At 35.6% G+C, this 18,270-nt stretch overlaps 1 protein-coding gene across 4 annotated transcripts in view; it reads left to right on the plus strand.

Annotated features, from left to right (window-relative positions):
- Window positions 1–18,270, plus strand: part of OPA1 (OPA1 mitochondrial dynamin like GTPase) — a 96,854-nt gene that overhangs the window by 73,940 nt on the left and 4,644 nt on the right. For all 4 annotated transcript variants that reach the window (XM_082654993.1, XM_082654995.1, XM_082654994.1 and 1 more), the window contains one exon: window positions 16,396–16,470. In XM_082654993.1, coding sequence (XP_082511119.1) covers window positions 16,396–16,460 — 65 coding nt within the window. In that variant the 3' untranslated portion in view covers window positions 16,461–16,470. The remainder of the gene's footprint in view (window positions 1–16,395; window positions 16,471–18,270) is intronic.

The following is an 18,270-nucleotide window of genomic DNA, read 5'->3' on the forward strand; positions in this document are numbered from 1 at the left end:
AATCATTTAGATTGTTCTCTTCTTATTTTACAATAAATTCCTTTTCATTTTTGTATCGAAACTTGAATCTATTTATGAATATAAATTAATATTTGAATAAATTTCCTGTGCCAGATATTAGGTTATGTGTTTAACATGCAGTCTCATAGGTATAGTCATTTTTCTCGTGTTATAGAAAAAGAAACGGCAGCCTAAGAAACACACAGATAGTAACCGGTAAAGCCAAGATTTGAGCCCAGGTCTTTTAACTACTCTGCTGAACTAATTTGAGAAGAAAACCCCAAGGTGTTAGACAATATAATTATATAAAATGGTCTTTTATATTTGGAGGCTCCCATAGTTAGAGGCTCCCATAGTTAACAGTGTCCTTTATGGAGAGGGTCAAAAAAGACATACATGTTAGTTATGACCGTGATAATCATCATGATCATTATCATCCTCTGTACTTCGTACACGAAAAAAACTTTGCAGCTTAAACTTTAAAACAATATGAAAACTTTGATAGCATTAGAACATCTGGGTAAGAGAACACAGAAGTGTAAATGAAGCCAGTAAACAGATGGAAGGAAGTTAATTTTCTTTATGTGACTTGTTAAATTGTCTTGAAGTACACTCAATTGAATTCCGCCATAGGTAAGTAGTATCAAAGTTGCCCAAAATTCAGACACAGCTTTTCAGTGTGGTGTGTTTGTACTTAGAGACTTGAAATCCAGCTGTAACAGATCCAGAATCTTTACTTGAGCATATGGCTGTTATTCTAAGTTGAGGCTTTTTGTCGAGCTTGTGTGGGAGTGTTGAAATGTTTTATAATAAACTTCAGTGTATTTCTTCATATTTCTTGTACTTTACATGAAGATATGCTTCAGTCAAAACCGAGCATTTCATATTTACGTCTATCTCATTTACTAACGAAATGTGAAAACAGTCTTAAACCTTTTTACTTGGGCTACCATTACACAGGCTTATTTTAATGATAATAGTTTGATGTCCTCAATGTTAAAAACAGTGTAGCTTAAAGAGGCTGGTAAATTAGAATTTTCCAATATCCGCAGCTTTTTTCCTCCCGTGGTTAATTTGCTCTGCTGACTCTCTACACGAGGTGGCAACAGCTGGCCTTTTTACTGGAGGTCCGGGGATTAGAGAGGCAGTCGCAGCAGCATGCTCGGCCTCTTGCCTCTGTTGACTGTTCTTTATTGTTTGATGCCTGAGCATCTCCCAGACAGCCGGCAATTGTTTCTTGAAACTAAAGTTTGTTTCTCTTGGCAATATACAATGCTGGTGGGGCTTGTCTTTGTGTCTCCTTACTTTCCCAGTCTCCTCTTATCCTCCATCCTATGCTTTCTCTTGATAATTAGAATGGAGGAAAGATACAGGCTTTCTATCTTAGTGTGCAGGAGATTCAGTTTTGATGCTAAAAACTTAGAAATGTAGATGACAGATGGAAATTTCTTTTTTCTCTGAGCTACCAGGTAGTAACAAATTATTTTTATAATGAAAATTTTGTTTGTTCTTCATAATTAATGTACTAGTGCATTTTGAAAATTATGGTTATAAAAAGGGAGTAGAGGCAGAATGATCCAGTACTACCATTTTATAAGCTAAGATCAGAAGAGAAATGCACCTTAGCTGCTTAAGTTTAAGAAGTACCTTTGGGCTTCCCTGGTGGCACAGTGGTTGAGAGTCTGCCTGCCGATGCAGGGGACACGGGTTCGTGCCCCGGTCTGGGAGGATCCTGCATGCAGTGGAGCGGCTGGGCCCGTGAGCCGTGGCCGCTGAGCCTGCGCGTCCGGAGCCTGTGCTCCGCAACGGGAGAGGTGACAACAGTGAGAGGCCCGCGTACCGCAAAAAAAAAAAAAAAGAAGAAGAAGAAGTACCTTCATTATCTCTGAAATATAATTCTAGTTTATAAGAGAGTTAAGAAATGTCTTCATGCCATGTTAAAACTTGGATAAAAAGTAGTCAGGAAATATCTAGATGGGAGAAGCTTCAGCAAGAATAATTTTGTTGTTCTTTATTTAGGAAAGAAAAATAGCAAGATGCTCTTGAGTTTAATTTTCATTGGCTCCTCCACATTCCTAAACTTCTGCCGTACTTGCGGAATCCTTGAGGGCCTTGATGGATGAAACCCGTGGCCACGAAGTAGTGTGAGACTGAAAATCATCCTAGAAAGATTATTGTACTCAGAATCTGGAACTTAAAACTGTAGAAAAGGGAAGTCATGTGTTTAAACTATTTCTCCCGAGGTAGGGCTACGGCATGCGTATTTTGCCAAGCCTCCACAGGTGATTGTTGCCACACACCGCCACCACCCACTCTGCCCCCGCACCAGTTCTCTGGAGAGTTCTTCATGCTTACAGCGGCACAGTCTGTTATTTTTATTAATGGGCATGAAATCGACATATATCTTCTTTTAGTAGAGTCTGATAAATCATGTGACTATTGAAAATTTGTTATTTGAACTATTATCTATAGTAGCATGTTCATTTGTTTCTGTAGACATAACCAAAGAAAATGAATTTTAAAGGGATTTAAAGGAGGAGAGGGTAGCATTGAGTTGTAGAATTCTAGGTACCTAGGCAACTGTAAAAACCATAATCTCTGTGGCATCATTTATACCTACATACTGTGACTGTGGTTTTTTGGCCAGTAATTACAGGCACTCAGTACTGCTTTCTCATCTCTCCTGGCTTCTAGCACACTTCTAAGCAGCCTTTCCCTCTTTCTCTTTTTTTCTTATGTCTCTCACTGTGCCTTCTTATACATCATTATTATCTCTTGGTCCTGAGCTAGTGTTTTTCCTCTTCCCTGTTTATTTAACTTCCTTCAGTGGTTAAAAACCTTACTGAGGTACTGCCAGTGTTGTTTAATTGAGCAGAAGGCAGGCTTCTCACTATAGACAACTGTAGATCAACCAAAATAACCAATTTAAGAAAAAAATTTTTTCATGTCTATTATGATTGATCTATTCTGCCAAAGCCATTTGCTTCTTTCATAAATTCACCATATTTTGTATGTCATATTGAATGTGTTTGATGAATGTTGGATCATGACGTTTTAATACAGGCTCTTCATTACCCCCTTCTCTTAACTTAAAAAAGAGGGAGAAGAAAGCTTTCTTCCACTCTGTCTCACCAGAAAACTGCCACCTCATTTCTCTTGTAGAGCAGCTCGCATTTGCTACATTCATCCCTATACCCACACATTCCTTTGCTGGCATCTTGCGACTAGCTTTCATCCCTAGCAGAACCACTTCTTACTTCTTTCTAGGTCACCAGTGATGTCCTAATCCCCGGTCCACCCAGTTCACCGAAACACTCATTTTTGTGTGTGTGTTTATTAGGAATTTTTAAGTCGATTGGAATATTTTTATTCTATTTGACATTTATGCACTTTCTGGAATGGTTAGTAGAAGTGAGTATATTTGAAAAATGGGAAGATTAGAATGTTTCTTTTCTTCACTACAGAATAAATAGCTTTCTGTTTTATGTTATCAGTGTTTGAGCTCTTTAAGGTATCTTCTCAGGGTTAAAGTGATTGAATTTTTAACTTCTGCCTTTGTGAAATATTTTTCCTAGTAAGGTGAAATTGACAAAGCAGCTAAGGAAGAGAGTGAAGGATTATTTTTACCTTGAGTCTGCAGAGATGAAGTAGACTCTGCCTTTGTGTTGTAGTCCAAAAAAGGGAGAGAGAGTGAGTTGACACAAAGAATAAAGTAATCCTCAGGGAGAGTCCTGTGTGTTAGAGGAGTAGTTATTTACATGCGCAATTCCACACGGTGAGTCCGAGTTGTGTGCTTTCCAGGTTATTGATGAGAAAATTCAGACTCAAAATGGGGCTTTTACAATCAAGCACATTTTTCATGCCCTAAGTCTGTCTTTTAAAGACAACATTGACGGATATTGATAAACTGGTACAAGATTAAAAGGATATTTACTTCTCTGTAATCTTTTACAGGCTACTGTTATTCAATGCTTTACTAACAAGTATATTCTTTTTGCTTTAAACTCACATTTTAACTGATTAAAAGTGAGAATAAAGATAGGAAAGGGCTGTTCAGTAATTTATGGATTGAATTTTTTGTTGATCATTTTAAAGTGGTTTCTATTTATGTGTTATGTATTATGTGCTTGTGTGTATATGATTATGTATAAAAAAGACAGTGCACATTTTTAAAGCTAGAAATGAGGCTGTTTTTCCCTTGTTATTAATGCTTACCACTCCCTCAGTGAGACTTTAGGATGAAATAATATCTTTACGTTTTGGATTAAACTTTGATTTGTTTTATTTTTTTAATTATGTATTCTCTCCATTCTAAGATGGAAAAAGATGGAATCTAGTTATTAAAAACTAAATCGAATTGCAAAACAATCCATTGATCTGTGGAACAGTATATTAAAAAATAAAATTAAACAAGATATGAATACATTTTTTAAAAAAGAGAGAACTGTCTTGAAGGACAAATTGATGCACACTGAACTGGTAACCTCTGTGAAAGAGGGTTCTCAGGATAGTTGCAGGAGGGGTTGAGGACAAAAGAAATTTTAATTTCTTTACCATTTTATACAGTTCTAAACTGTTTCTTTTTCCAAATGAGCATAATTCAAAATTACCTTAGAAATTTCATATTCTTAATTATCACATTCATAGAAATGATTAAGCTGATTCATGATATGATCAATTTTAAAAGTGACTGATATCTTCCCAAATAACCTCTTGGTAATTGTGACACCAAGAGACATTTCACGGGGCCACTTAGTAATTGGTTATCATGGTATCATCCTTTGTGGTTGGGGATTCACTTTGAATTCTTCCTATTTCTAGTAACTGCCCCTCCTGGATCTGTCACCTGTGAATGAATTGAAATCATTCTTGAACTGGTGACGTTTTCACACTTGTGCAGCCCATTAAAGATAATAGATTTTCTCTGCTTCCTCGTTACTTACTGTGTATGGAATTAGTCCATTTTAATTTCTCTTAGAAGAACTTTTTCAGTCTGTTGCTTAGTTTTAATCTTTTGAGTTAGATCTTTTTTCTGGGCCAAGGAATTCAGGTCTTTTTTTAGTCTCTCCTTTTATTCGTACCACTTCATATTCTGTGTCATGTGTACCTGTCTTCACCCAGTACAACTACCAGAATTTTAGGTGTTTTTGTTTTAATCTTTTTTATCACAAAACTAGTGCATATGCATTGTATAAAGTTAGAAGATATAGATGGCAGAATTTTTTAAACTATTACCACTGCCGAGATATAACCACTGTAACATTGTATTCTAACTAAATTTTTAATGGGATCTTAGGGACATAATTTCTGTTACACTTCTGGAACACATTTTTCATGAAGAAATCTTGGGCTGGCTTCCTCTTATACCCCAAATCTTCAATTTGTTGTCATTGCTCCTATTTCTGGTTTCTCATCTATCAGAGTAGGCTCAATTTCTCTTCCTTTTCTTCATACAAACTTATTTCAAAAAGATTCCCTGAGAGGAATAAGCAGCATTAGTAAAAATAAAACCTATGGTACCCATTGCTTTAAATAAGTCAGGGATTCCAGAGGCTATATAGTAACAAAACATGTACTAAAAATCACTCTGCTTTTAAAGTTAATCTCCACCTGTATTCAGGACCCTGGCACTTCCTATATGTACTTGTACCTTCATTATGTCTCTCTTTCTTCAAAGATGCTGAAATCATTCCTATCTTAAAATTACTAGATTGATTCTTCTGTGCACTCCAGCTGCTTTTGATCATGATTCTCTTTTACACAGGAAAACTTATTTTCCCTTAATAAATGTATTTATTTATTTTTGGCTGCGTTGGGTCTTCGTTGCTGCGCACAGGCTTTTCTCTAGTTGCAGCGAGTGGATGCTACTCTTCGTTGCAGTGCGTGGGCTTCTCATTGTGGTGGCTTCTCTTGTTGCGCAGCAGGGGCTCTAGGCGTGCAGGCTTCAGTAGTTGTGGCACACGGGCTCAGTAGTTATGGCTCGCAGGCTCTAGAGTGCAGGCTCAGTAGTTGTGGCACATGGGTGTGGTTGCTCTGCGGCATGTGGGATCTTCCTGGACCAGGGATCGAACCCATGTCACCTGCGTTGGCAGGTGGATTCTTAACCACTGTGCCACCTGGGAAGTCTACAGGAAAACTTTTGAATGTTTGGCTGCTGCCTCTACTTTAAACCGTCCACTCTCTTCTTAACTTTGTAATCTTTTATTCTCACTTCTACTGAGATTGCTGACAATCAGGAAAGCAATGAGCCAGGCAAGCATTAGGAATAGAAAGTATTCTCATGTAACTGCATCATTTGGTACTTTGGAATCCAAATTAAATCCTGTTTGGAACTCTATATATGTGCTTTAAATTTGTATAGAGCTTTGCACTTTACACCATGTGTTGTGTTTTTCTTCTAAAGGCGTATAAGGCTTGTAAGTTATTATCCCCATTGTTCAGATGGGGAAGTTGATGTTCACTAAGGGAAATGATTTAGCCAGTTACATAAATATTTATGGCAAAGCTGGGGCTAACAACATGTGTCAGAGATAGTATCTTCTTAGATTTGTTTTGGGATTCTGTTCATTTTTAGTCTGGGTTTGTGCTAGTGGTGACTGTAGATAACCAAGTTCATATAGTTTGGCTTCCTTTTTTATATTATTTTCAATGTGTTATTTTTAGAGCCTACTCTCCTAGTTCAACTAATCATTAACTTGAGAACAATGAGTTTGTCTCCTAAAGAAATGTGTAATGGTTTCATTCTTCAAAAAAGATAACCCAGGCTTATCCATCTATGCATTCTTATTGCTATTTCAATTTTATTTCTTTTCTGTAGAAAAAAAGAAATTGTGATTTATAATTTAAAGGTGATTTTCTAAATTACTGAGTGCATGAAATTAATTCTGAAGCTGCATTTATGTCTTTGAGCCTTATTCTGCCTTATGGAACCAATATCAGTAATGATATCAATTTATACAGTTATAGTGAGAAATAACTGAAAACATGAAATCAACCTAAAAAAACACAAATGCCTATTAGTTCTCCTTGTGATAAGATTAATAATACTTTGTCCTTATGTAGCATCTTACTTAAGAGATATAATTGGGGCTTCCCTGGTGGCGCAGTGGTTGAGAGTCCGCCTGCCGATGCAGGGGACACGGGTTCGTGCCCCAGTCTGGGAAGATCCCACATGCTGCGGAGCCATGGCCGCTGAGCCTGCGCGTCCGGAGCCTGTGCTCCGCAACGGGAGAGGCCACAACAGTGAGAGGCCTGCGTACCGGAAAAAAAAAAAAAGAGAGAGAGATATAATTGTATTCCATTTTTGTTTTTCATCTCACTTAATTCATAACTTTATTAAAGTCTGCAATTTTTAATTCCATACTTTTTTCTATAAACTTTCAGTTTGGCTCATAAATCAGAATTACATTCTCCCTTCTTGTATTATTTTCTTTTACTTTCAAAATTACATTAATGAGCTGACTGTTTAAGAATCATTCTCATGATTCATTCATCTGTTACACCTCCTTTTTAAAATTTCAGCACTGAAGGTCTTTTGACAAACCAATATTTATAACAGTTTGACAGCAGGATGAGGAACAGCGTTTGTCTTTGTAACAGCTTGAAGAAAGACCCTTTCCAGGACCCAGTCATGCAGTTACAATCTTGACCTCTTTCTTATGCTGGGAACATACATACAGCGGCACCTCCCATGTGTTTTCTTGTCCCATTGACTGTCCATTCACTTCCCATCTGTTTTGCAGTCTTAAAGGAACAGAAAGGGCCCTCTTCTTATAAATCTGTCTTTTCAGGTGATAAATGATGTCCTGTCTCTTTAAGGGCTGCCTGGGTGGTTTTCCTTCTCTTAAAATGTTTCAATTTCCCTCCTAACAAAATTCAGAGTAAAATATGCTTTTAAGAAGAGGAAAATAGAAAAGAAAAAAAATGATGAATTATTTTAAAACCTTAATTGTTTGGGACTGAATATTTTACTGGTCATTATGCTGACACTTTTTTAGCTTTCCCGATTACTTACCTATATCATAGTTTTTAAATTGTAGTGATATTTAGGTTTTTTTATGAGGAGAAAAAGAAATGTATTCATTTTGAAATAGCATATTTACTTAAACTTTTTTGAGAAAAAAAATGTATCATTAATGAGTTACCACATAAAATAACTTAAATATTTTTTCATCATAATATGAGTTGATAGGTGTAATGAATATGGAATATTTTATGTACTGGATACAGAATAAAATAATTCACAGGAGACAATTATAATCTTACGGTAGAATCTATCTAACATTCACATTTAAAAAGACGATCATGAATCCCATAAAGCTGTATGATTTTTTTCTTTTGCTGAAAATAATGACTTTAAGTATAGATTTTTATATCATTGAGTTTTCCGAGAATTGAGCAGAAATAAAAATAATTTATTTTTTTCTCTCATGTAGGGATTATTCATAGAAGGTTAAATGTGACAAATGTTGTCCTCCCAAAATGTTCTTAAATTACTGATTTAAAAAGTATTACCAGTATAACAAGATTATTTTTAGAATATTATAGTATATTATATGAATCAGCTACCTAGTGGTATATCTTCTACAAACTAGCTTGTTAGTTTAATTCCCTGCCTTATTCCCCAAACATTTTGAGGCAGCTTGTAAAGATCTACCCTGTGCAAAAAGTAAAAATACTTGAGTGGAAAAATTGGGCGGAAGGGAAGAGAAAATCCAGGCAAGTGAAATAATGTGAAATTTGGGATAAGATTGGTGCTCAAGGGTTCTGCGTACTTTGCTATAAGCAAGCTGCATATCTGGCCCTGAGCTTCCTAGTAGTGTTACCGAACTGAACTCTGGTCCACTCGCCCTATGCACAACAAAGCCAATCAACTGACAGTGGGCTGTGGTGAAGGAAAGTACAGCATTTATTGTAGGACCCCAAGCAAGAGCAGGCAGCTCGTGCTCAAAAGACCTGAACTCCGTGCTGGCTTTCAGGAACAGTTTTTAAAGGCAACCATTAAGTGTGAAGTTCACAGGGTGCCTGATCAGCTCGTGGACATTCTTCTGATTGGCTGGTGGTGAGGTAACAGGATGATGTTTAGGGAATCTCAGTCATCAACTTTCCAGTTCCAAGGAGTCTGGGGTCTACTTGCTTGCCGACAGCATGTAGTCACCTTCCTCCACTGGGTGTGGCGTCTTAGTTTCCACAGAACAACAAGATATGCGTCAGATTGTCATCTGCCTCCCTTCAAGAGGAACTAGGAGTCCTGTGACTCTGTTCTAATCGTTAACTGCTTGAGTCTGCTCTTTGGAACTCAGGGAAGGTCAAACACGAAACAGGGGACATGGAGGGCCTTGTACCTGGGGAATGCTCCGTGAGGTCCTGCTCGGTTTCAGTTCCCTCTTTTCTTTGCTATTTCTCAATCTTCAGGGGGACAGGGACGGGACAAGAAAAGGGATAAAGTTTCGGGTAGAGAGGTTAATCATAAGCCCTGCAGGGGAACTTCGTTTTAGGGGGAGTTGGTTTCAGTAGCTGATGCAAAATGGAAAACAGAGTTGATTACATGATTTATGGTAGCTCTCAGACAACAGCACAGCAGTTGCTTAGTTGAAGCATAGATATACCTGGTACATACACCTGAGAGAAAAGTCACTAGTCCTCATAAGAGGAACACTGAGTTATATGATATACTGAATCAAATGACTGCACATTATCATGAATTTCATGGGGCTCTTTATTGTAACATTCCTCAGTATAGGCCAGTAACAAGCAATTCTGGACAAAATCAGAATGATGCCATCTAAATAAATAGCTATTTGGTTTGGCTTATCTAAAGATGAAATATATAGCATCTAGAGAAATAGATGAATTATATATCCCCCATACAATTTTCCATAAATGTGATTTCTTCTTGCAACTGAGCCTTTTAATAAGTATCAGGTAGCAGAGAAAGTTCAAGATTTTACACTGATTGACACTGACAAGCGCCTGGAATGGTGTGACTGTTGGTTAAGGGCAGGTCCATAAGAATTAACAGCTGAGATGAAATTAGGGTTGCCATCTATTTATGAAAGTTTAAGGGCCCAACCAATATAAAGGCCTGGCTATAAAGCTACTCTTTGTTCATCCATAATAAAGTCTTTTGGAGAATAGGCTTCAAAATTCAAGAAAGTATTTTTTAAGAGGTTTTGATTAGCCAGAAAGGAGCCTGGTAGAAATGCTCAGTTAAAGTTGTTTTTAAAATTTAGGCTGAATTTATTCACAAGTCACTTTGAGTTGTTTATACATTCAGCAGACATAAATTATAATTTACTTCACAGACTTTATTATGGCAGCTTTCTTTCTAAATCATATTGTTTTGGGGTCTGAAATAGCAAATTTTTAAAATAATCATCTTTAATGTTTGGATTAAGTATTGGTTAAGTCAGATCACTCACCAATAAATAAATGAATGAGCAGTGAATGAATATTCATGGGCATCTATTACATAGCAAGTGCTGGAGCACTTGCTGAGTGATTTTAAATGACAGGCTTTTTTGTAAGTAGGTAATTCATACAAACAGTCACACGTTGATTCCTGGGGGAAGAAAAACAGTATAAAACTGATCTTTCTACAATGAATTCTGTAACCCTATGAGAATAATATTATCACTTGTGGTTGCATTTTTTACTAGGAGCTTAACATCAAATAAAAAGATACTAAAGAACAAAGAAAAGACCATTTACAAGTTTTAAAAGGTACAATTAAAACATGATCAGTTAGAATAGTACATTTCAGTCCTAAATTTTAGAGTAATGTGGGCTTTTTTTAGACTCATTCCCTCATTTTAGAGATAAAGAAACTAGCACCGTGATTTGTCTACGGTTGTAAGATTAAAGGCAAAACCAGGACTAGAAACTTAGTTCCCCTGATCACGTTATCGTATACCTGTTAATACATTATGTTCTCATCTTGATAAAAAGTCATATGAAATAACTACTCCATTGATTGTTAGGGGCATTAGACCAGGGATTCCTAACATTTTTTTTTCATCAAACACTCCTTTCATTATTGTATACTCTTGTGAAGTCCATGTTTTAGAAGATGTGTCTACAATGCACATAGTTTTAGTTTGAAACATAAAATTGCAATTATATCTTTAATCAGCCTAAATAACTAATTGTTACAAGAGTAGATGTAATTCTGGCCCAAACAAAGATATCCATTTGAACTTTGGAAACAATGGAAATAACCCAGAGAACTCTATTTCCACCTCACAGACTCCTGGAAGTCTGGGACCCCACCCAGCTTTACAATTACTGTCCAAGTCTCAAACAGCTTTCCAGGACATAGGAAACGATGCCTCCTTCTTCTCTAACAAGCAGAAGTATACTGTTTGTCTTCATTAATGAGTCTGTTTAAAAATAATCATACCTATTTGTAGGGAAAAAACACTGCAGGGCCAAGATTCAGAAGATAAGTGTTAGATTTAGCTATACATCTTTGACTCTGTATCTCTGGCTCTTCCTTTTAACTGTAAGAGGTGTACATCTTTTCTTGTGCCAAGTCTAAGATTTCGACTGTAGTTTTGAGACTCTTGAATCTGGTCTGTTATTCACTTTTTTTGTGGTTGGTTTTCTTTGCTTGTTTCCCTAGCTGATTCCTTTAGATACTGAATTTCTAAAGAGCACTTACCGTGTAATTGTCTAATGAAAAGCAAGCCTGTTTAGGAGCAACATATATAACATAATAAGAAGTGTTCCTTCTTTTAGTGAACAGCTTTTTATAGCAAAATCTCACCTACAAGGTGTCCTCAAGCTTGGTACAAAATGTGTATGCAGTATGTTATGAAGCAGTTCTGTTAAGGTACATTTGGATCTTTGGATGTGTGCTTTGTTTAAAATACACTGCATTAGTAAGTTTGCAGCTCGTTTCTTTATGCTTTCTCTAAAAAGATCAAAAGCTGTAAAAGGTTTATTTCAGTTCATGTGGTAGTGTTTTGTGTGTGGTTCTTTGTTCCTGTTCTAAACTGTTATTAACCACTGAAGTGAACCTTCTCCCGGGTTTGGCCTTTTGGTATTCACAGTGTATTCAAATCCTAATTACAGATTAGTCTATATTTGAGACTTTTAGAGCAAGTATCAGAAGTCTCAAAAAAAAAAAATGAGAGTAGCAGTATCATTTCATGTGGAGATAAAGAGACCCAAAACATGAATGAGTGTCAAGTCATCCGAAGAAAAGAAAAAAGAGAAGGAACTTCATTCACTGAGACTGACGGTTTATGAGTTGGGGATTATGGGAATATTCATGACTCAATCAAGAAGCACAATGAATTGATGTTTGAAATTGTTCATCTTTTAAGTAAACATTGGACAAATGGAAAGTAGACTCAGTATTCACTACATGTGGAATTGGCTATTTCAGTGTAACAAAAATAGCAGTTTGTTAATCCCTTCCTGAGTTGGTTTAGTTTATCAAGTAAATCACAAATTTATAAGAATTCTTTAACTATATAAATATTTATTGCAAATATTTAATAGAAAAAGGAGTTTGCTGTATAATTAGCCATGCTAATATATACACATTTTTCTGTGGGAAAGTAAGTTCTAATGGTGAAAAAATTAAATACCATAATATTTGGGGATTTGAAAACACTGTAATAGTGAAACATTAATTTGGAAGGATCAGAAAGTGTTAAGTGTTAGTTGCTAACATTCCAATTTGATTTTTACACATAACTCAGTTTTCTGTGCAGCCAGGAGGCATAGTTGGTATACAAGACAGTGCTGGAACCTTACATCAGAATTTAAAATGAATGAATTCAAATATGGAAAATAATGCTGCTATATTATTTGTAATATAGCTTCCTTGCAAAGCATGAAATCATGCTTGTGTGTGCTTGTGTAGTCAGCATATTTTAGCCTTCTTAAGGTGCAATAATTAAGTTGTCCCTCACCCCACTCCCTATTTCCCCCCCCCCCGCCCCCACAAAATGCTACTGTGTTCTAAGACCCGAGTATTCTCTGTTCCTTGGTGCTTTATGTGGTTCAGGTGACCCACCAGCTTTCCTTGAGCTTCATTGTCAGTGTATACCCTGCCTCCTGTTCTCAGACTTGCTCTAGCTCTTGTGATCCTGGCATAACATCCAGGAAGCATGTTAAGTGCTTTTTTTCCCTTCTTGATAACGTACAGCCCTCATTTTCCATGCCATACTTTTGGGAACTTCATTTATCAAATATTTATTGAGCATATATAGCGAGTCAGACATTGTTGTAGACACTGAAGATGCTAGACGTTTTTGGGCCAGTTTCCTGGTCTTATATTGTTCTCCAAGGGTCTCTCCAAGTGTGTATAGATCTAGTCTCCTCAAGAGGTAATAATATTCATCCGAGTATGGTAGCATAGTATACATTTTTTAGACATTTCTAGGCACAGAACTACTTAGGAGGTGCTCAGTAACTATCTCACTCCCTAATTTTTATCAAAATGTCTTATCTTACATAAAAGGTAAAACTTTCACCAAATACATTTGAAATAATAGCATTTGTTTTGTTACCATTTAGAGTCTGCATATGGTAGCAGATCTAGTACGTGTTTCTTAACTGGAGGAGTGTGGACAAGGCTAACTCTCCAGGCTTAATGTCCTCATCTTTGGCAGTGAAACCTGCTGGGTTGTATGAGGACCAAATGAAATGTGGGATCTGACATCACGCAAAACATAGTAGACACTTACAGACTTAGAGAGAGGTAGAAAGTAAGCAAGGAATTTTTCTCAAAGGCAGGGTATAATGTGTGTCCCCATGTCACTCCATTAAGTACATTGTATAAGTGAAGGAATGAATGAAGAAATGTGTTTTTCAATTTAGTATTAAAAGGATACATTTATCACAACTGTTCTTTTTTCTTTTAACATTTACTTCCATCCTCTTCTCTCCTCTCCCCGCATTACTTCCTAGTAACTTACTAATGTTTTTTGTGTCATTCTTGAGGTTTCAGTACAGTGTCCTGATATTCCGATTGTAAAATATTTTGTATAAAAGCTTTTTAAAGGGAAATTTGGTAATTTTTTATTCTGTGGTTTTCATATTTAAATTAATTAGTTTTTTTTAACTTTCATTTACATAAAACATCACTTATCTCTAATTTTAGAAGAATTTGAATTTGATTCAGATTCCACAATTAGGCACATGCATCAGAGTGGCTCTTGGCTTCTTTCAATACAAATAGATCTTGCTCTGAACAGTGTCTTGTGAGGGTTGCTACTGTATCACTCACTCACAGATAGTCTGTCCAGCTGAACATAGAGGTCATTGACAGGGCAAAAGGATGGGTAGAGCTGGCCGTTCAGCTGCCTGATTGTACTCTGATCATGGAGCAGATAGAATGATTTCCTTTCTTGATACAGTACAGTTTTCCCAAGTAGAAATAGTTCTCAGTCTAATGTTAGAGAGCTGCTAAGGCTCTGAACACTTGGTTTAGATTTCCATGTTTTGTGCTATTTAAGCTAGATGATTTTTTAAAGACCCCATCCATTTCCAAAATTTTGAGACAGTTTAGAAAACTTTTTTCCACCTGTTTCCCAACCCCCTTTAAAAATTCTTCAACTGATGACCTATGGTATCTGGAATTCTCTAAATGTTCAATGAAGAAAATAGGTGAACTCTTTCTAAGCAACTACATGAAATAATTTTTAAAATAAGAAATGTGGCCTTATTTTGAGAAAGGAAGTATGTTTACTGGTTTGACTGCTAGTTTAAAAACAAAAAAAAAACAAAACAGACTACCAAAAAGTACAAACTAAACTTCCAAGAGTTTAATTTTTTATATATAAGGAGTTACTCCTGCCTTTGTGATAACTAAAATCATATTTTCTCAGTAAATAATTTGATTAAAACAATAGGGGATCCCCCTCCCCTGGCTTTTTTTGGTGTGTGTTAGTCTCGGTCTAATATCAAGAATTAGAAGTGCTGAATTACTGGAAAAAGAAGATGAAGACATTACATTCTTTATATGCAACCCTGGTAGGCTGTGTTGAGTTCCTGCAATGCTAATAAGAATTTACAAAAAGGATAGTTCTTTTTATTGGCTACTCATCACAAATGCTGTCTCACTGTTAAAAAGGGATACTTATATCTTCAATTGCAGATTATTTATTTTTAAATGATACAATTTGTATCTTTTAAAAGATAGAAATGTTGTAAATCAACTATACTTCAATTTTTAAAAAAATCTGAAAAAGAATATAAACATCATGAGAGTGAGAATATTGTCTTATTCAGGCTTTGCACTATGCAGCCATTCAGTGACTGCCAACAAATAAAGTATGCATGAAGTTCTGGGCAGGGGGAAATATAAATGTTGACTATTAATACCTCTTACATGTTTTTTTCTCTAAGATATAAAGTGGAATGCTTTGCAGTTTTGCCTCTAGATCACCAGCTTTGAACCAGTCATTTCACTTTAATTGATAATTCTCACCAACATGTTAAATTGTGTTAACAGGACAAAAATATTTGTTACCATGCTTACTATAACCTGTATTTTAAAACGGGAGCTGCGTGATTAGGTTAGTGAAGTAGAATAAATCATGACTTCTGTTTTTAATATTAAGAGATAGGCGTGTGTCCTGTGAGTAGTTTACATTTTGAAGGAAATTTTTATATTTCAGAGAGAAATTGTAGATTTTATTTGAACATCTATAAACATGAAAACCTAAAATCAAATAAAATAATGTAAATCTGTCATCAGTGCTTCTGGTGTTTTTAAACTTTCCTTTCCTCATTCACAGCAAGCAAAGTACGTTTTTATTTTTTAAAGTGTTATTTCCTTTTTCATGTTTGTTGAAAATATTTCGTACAATTTCTTTTGCCATTCAATTTTAGGACATTTTGACATATAAAGGGTACATTTTAATGTCATATTGGTTGATCTTTGTAACTCTTCCCATTACTTCATACTTAGAAAGTCATTTCCCAGTTGAAGGCCAGTTATATACTCACCTGTATTCTCTTCTAATTTTAAAAAATGGTTTCATTATTGTATATTTTCCTCTGTTCCAGATAATGCTAACTGTGAGTCCTTGGTTAGACTCCAGAGAATCTGACAACTCCTTAAAATTCTATCCATAATGGTATATTTATCTATACTTGCATTTTTCTGTGTAAGGATCCACAGCTTGTATTAAATCCTCAAAGGTATCTGTCACAAACCCCCACCCACGCTCCTCCCCTTCCAAAAATTTAGAAGCTCTTGCTATTACATAATCTGTTCGAACTTTATTTGGCTATAAGATGGAGTGTGGTGCTAAGGTAATTTTCCCCCCTTTTCCCAAGTCGTTAAAGTATCCCAAACCATTTATCTTCTGTGATTTGTGATGCTTTGAAAAATAAATTTGTTTTTAACTAATTTATTATCTCTTTTTATCTCCACAGAGAAAGTTAGAGAAATTCAAGAAAAACTTGATGCTTTTATTGAAGCTCTTCATCAGGAGAAATAAATTGTAATAAGTGAGTAAAAAACCTCTTATTGCGTTGGTAATGACTAAACACAAAATTTATATTTTAGACTTATTTTAATAATCATTCTATTTAACTATATCCAACTTGTTCCTTAATAATAATCTTAATGTAATTTAATAATTTAAAAAGGAGGAATTTCTGAAACTAGATTCTAAATTTTGTATGTATGATGTTCCTTTGAATAACTTGATTGCCTTGTGGCTAGACTAAAAATATCCTCTAGAACTCTTTGAACAGAAGAAAGGTCAGTAAAGCTAAGATATTTCATAGTGTGCAGGTGGCTCATAGAGTTTCTGTATGTGAAGAATTGAGCTTCAGCTCTCATTGTTTTATTTCTCATTGTTCATATTCAATGGATAATTGTGTATATGTTCACTTGCAAAGCTTTTTATTTGTCTTGACTAAAAATTTTAACAATTGTTCTTAATCTTATTCTCAACGTTTAAAAACGTTTAAATAAACCATTTTTCAATTTAAAGTAACTTAGATACCTGTAGAATTTAGGACTCTTCTGAATATATGGGCTCTTGTTTAATTCTGTAGTCTGGCATTATAAGCAGTTCTCAATAAAGTATTGTATATTGGAAGACTTCTCTTAATAGCAGAGTTAATTGTTAATTATTGCTGAAGAATTATAATTAGTAAGTCTTTTATAGAAGAAGTTGAGAAAGGGAAAATGCTATAATTAAGACCTTATCATTAATTTGAAATATTTAATTACTCACTTTATCTGTGAGCCTTACACTATAGGCAGCCTGCAACACAGTCAGAAGTGAAAGTAGAAATGTGAAAGATTCATTCTCTCCCTAGATGCATTCTGTTCAGAAAAGGCCCTTAAATCAGACTACCTACTTTCTTGTAGTGTAGGGGCGATATATTTGAGAAAGCAAGCTAGAAAGGGAAGCACAGCTCAGACCAACATCATTCAGAACAGTATACCAGCAATGAATGAGAGAGGAAGGAGTTAAAAGCTTTAGAGTAATGCTTTGTTACTTTGTTTGTCTCTTGCATAAGTTAAGACTGGTGTATGGGTGTATACAAAAATATATCTAGAAACTAAATATCAATCATCTTTAACTCAGACCAAACATAATTCAGTGTTTTTAAGTGTCTGTGTTTGTAAATGTTTTATACAACTTCAATGTATGAAAATTTTCTTTTAAAACCATAAAGTGTTACGATGTCTTCCTCATCATCTTAATTACTATCAGTAGTTAACGTTAGGAACATTTTGAGAGTCTTCTGGATTTGGAGATTCTCTTCATAAACACCAGTTTACTTGATGTCTTTGTTTACACATATGATTTTTTGGGGGAAAAATTCACAGAAACCCCATTAAAAATATAAGGTATGTTTCTATCTTTTCAATGAAATAAGGTAGCCCACAGCCAACCAGTGTTTTACGGAACAGTCATTGTCACTTCCCTAAGCTGATCAGTGTGGCATCTGGAGTTAGTCTTGCTGCTGGGAACATGCCTTTTCCTGCCAGAGTGTCTGCCTCAGTTGCAGGCCAGGGCAGTCCTATGAGGCCAGCTGTGTACAGGAAAATTGTCCCAACTTTCTTTGTTCCCTACTTGTCTCTACTCTCTATGCCACGAACTGTTACATATATCTGTGAATTGGACAGATGATCTATTTTGTATCCTGCAAATCCATTTAAAAGAATAAATCTGGTAAAATTGGAGCCTTGCTTCATTCTGACCATTTAATAAAAGTTACCAAGCATCTTAAAGAATACTTCCGCAATGACAGTTTTAAGATGCATGGAGTTACTCAGCCTGATCATTT

This window comes from Grampus griseus (assembly GCF_964374135.1).
Source record: "Grampus griseus genome assembly, chromosome: 5".
Taxonomy (NCBI): Eukaryota; Metazoa; Chordata; class Mammalia; order Artiodactyla; family Delphinidae; genus Grampus; species Grampus griseus.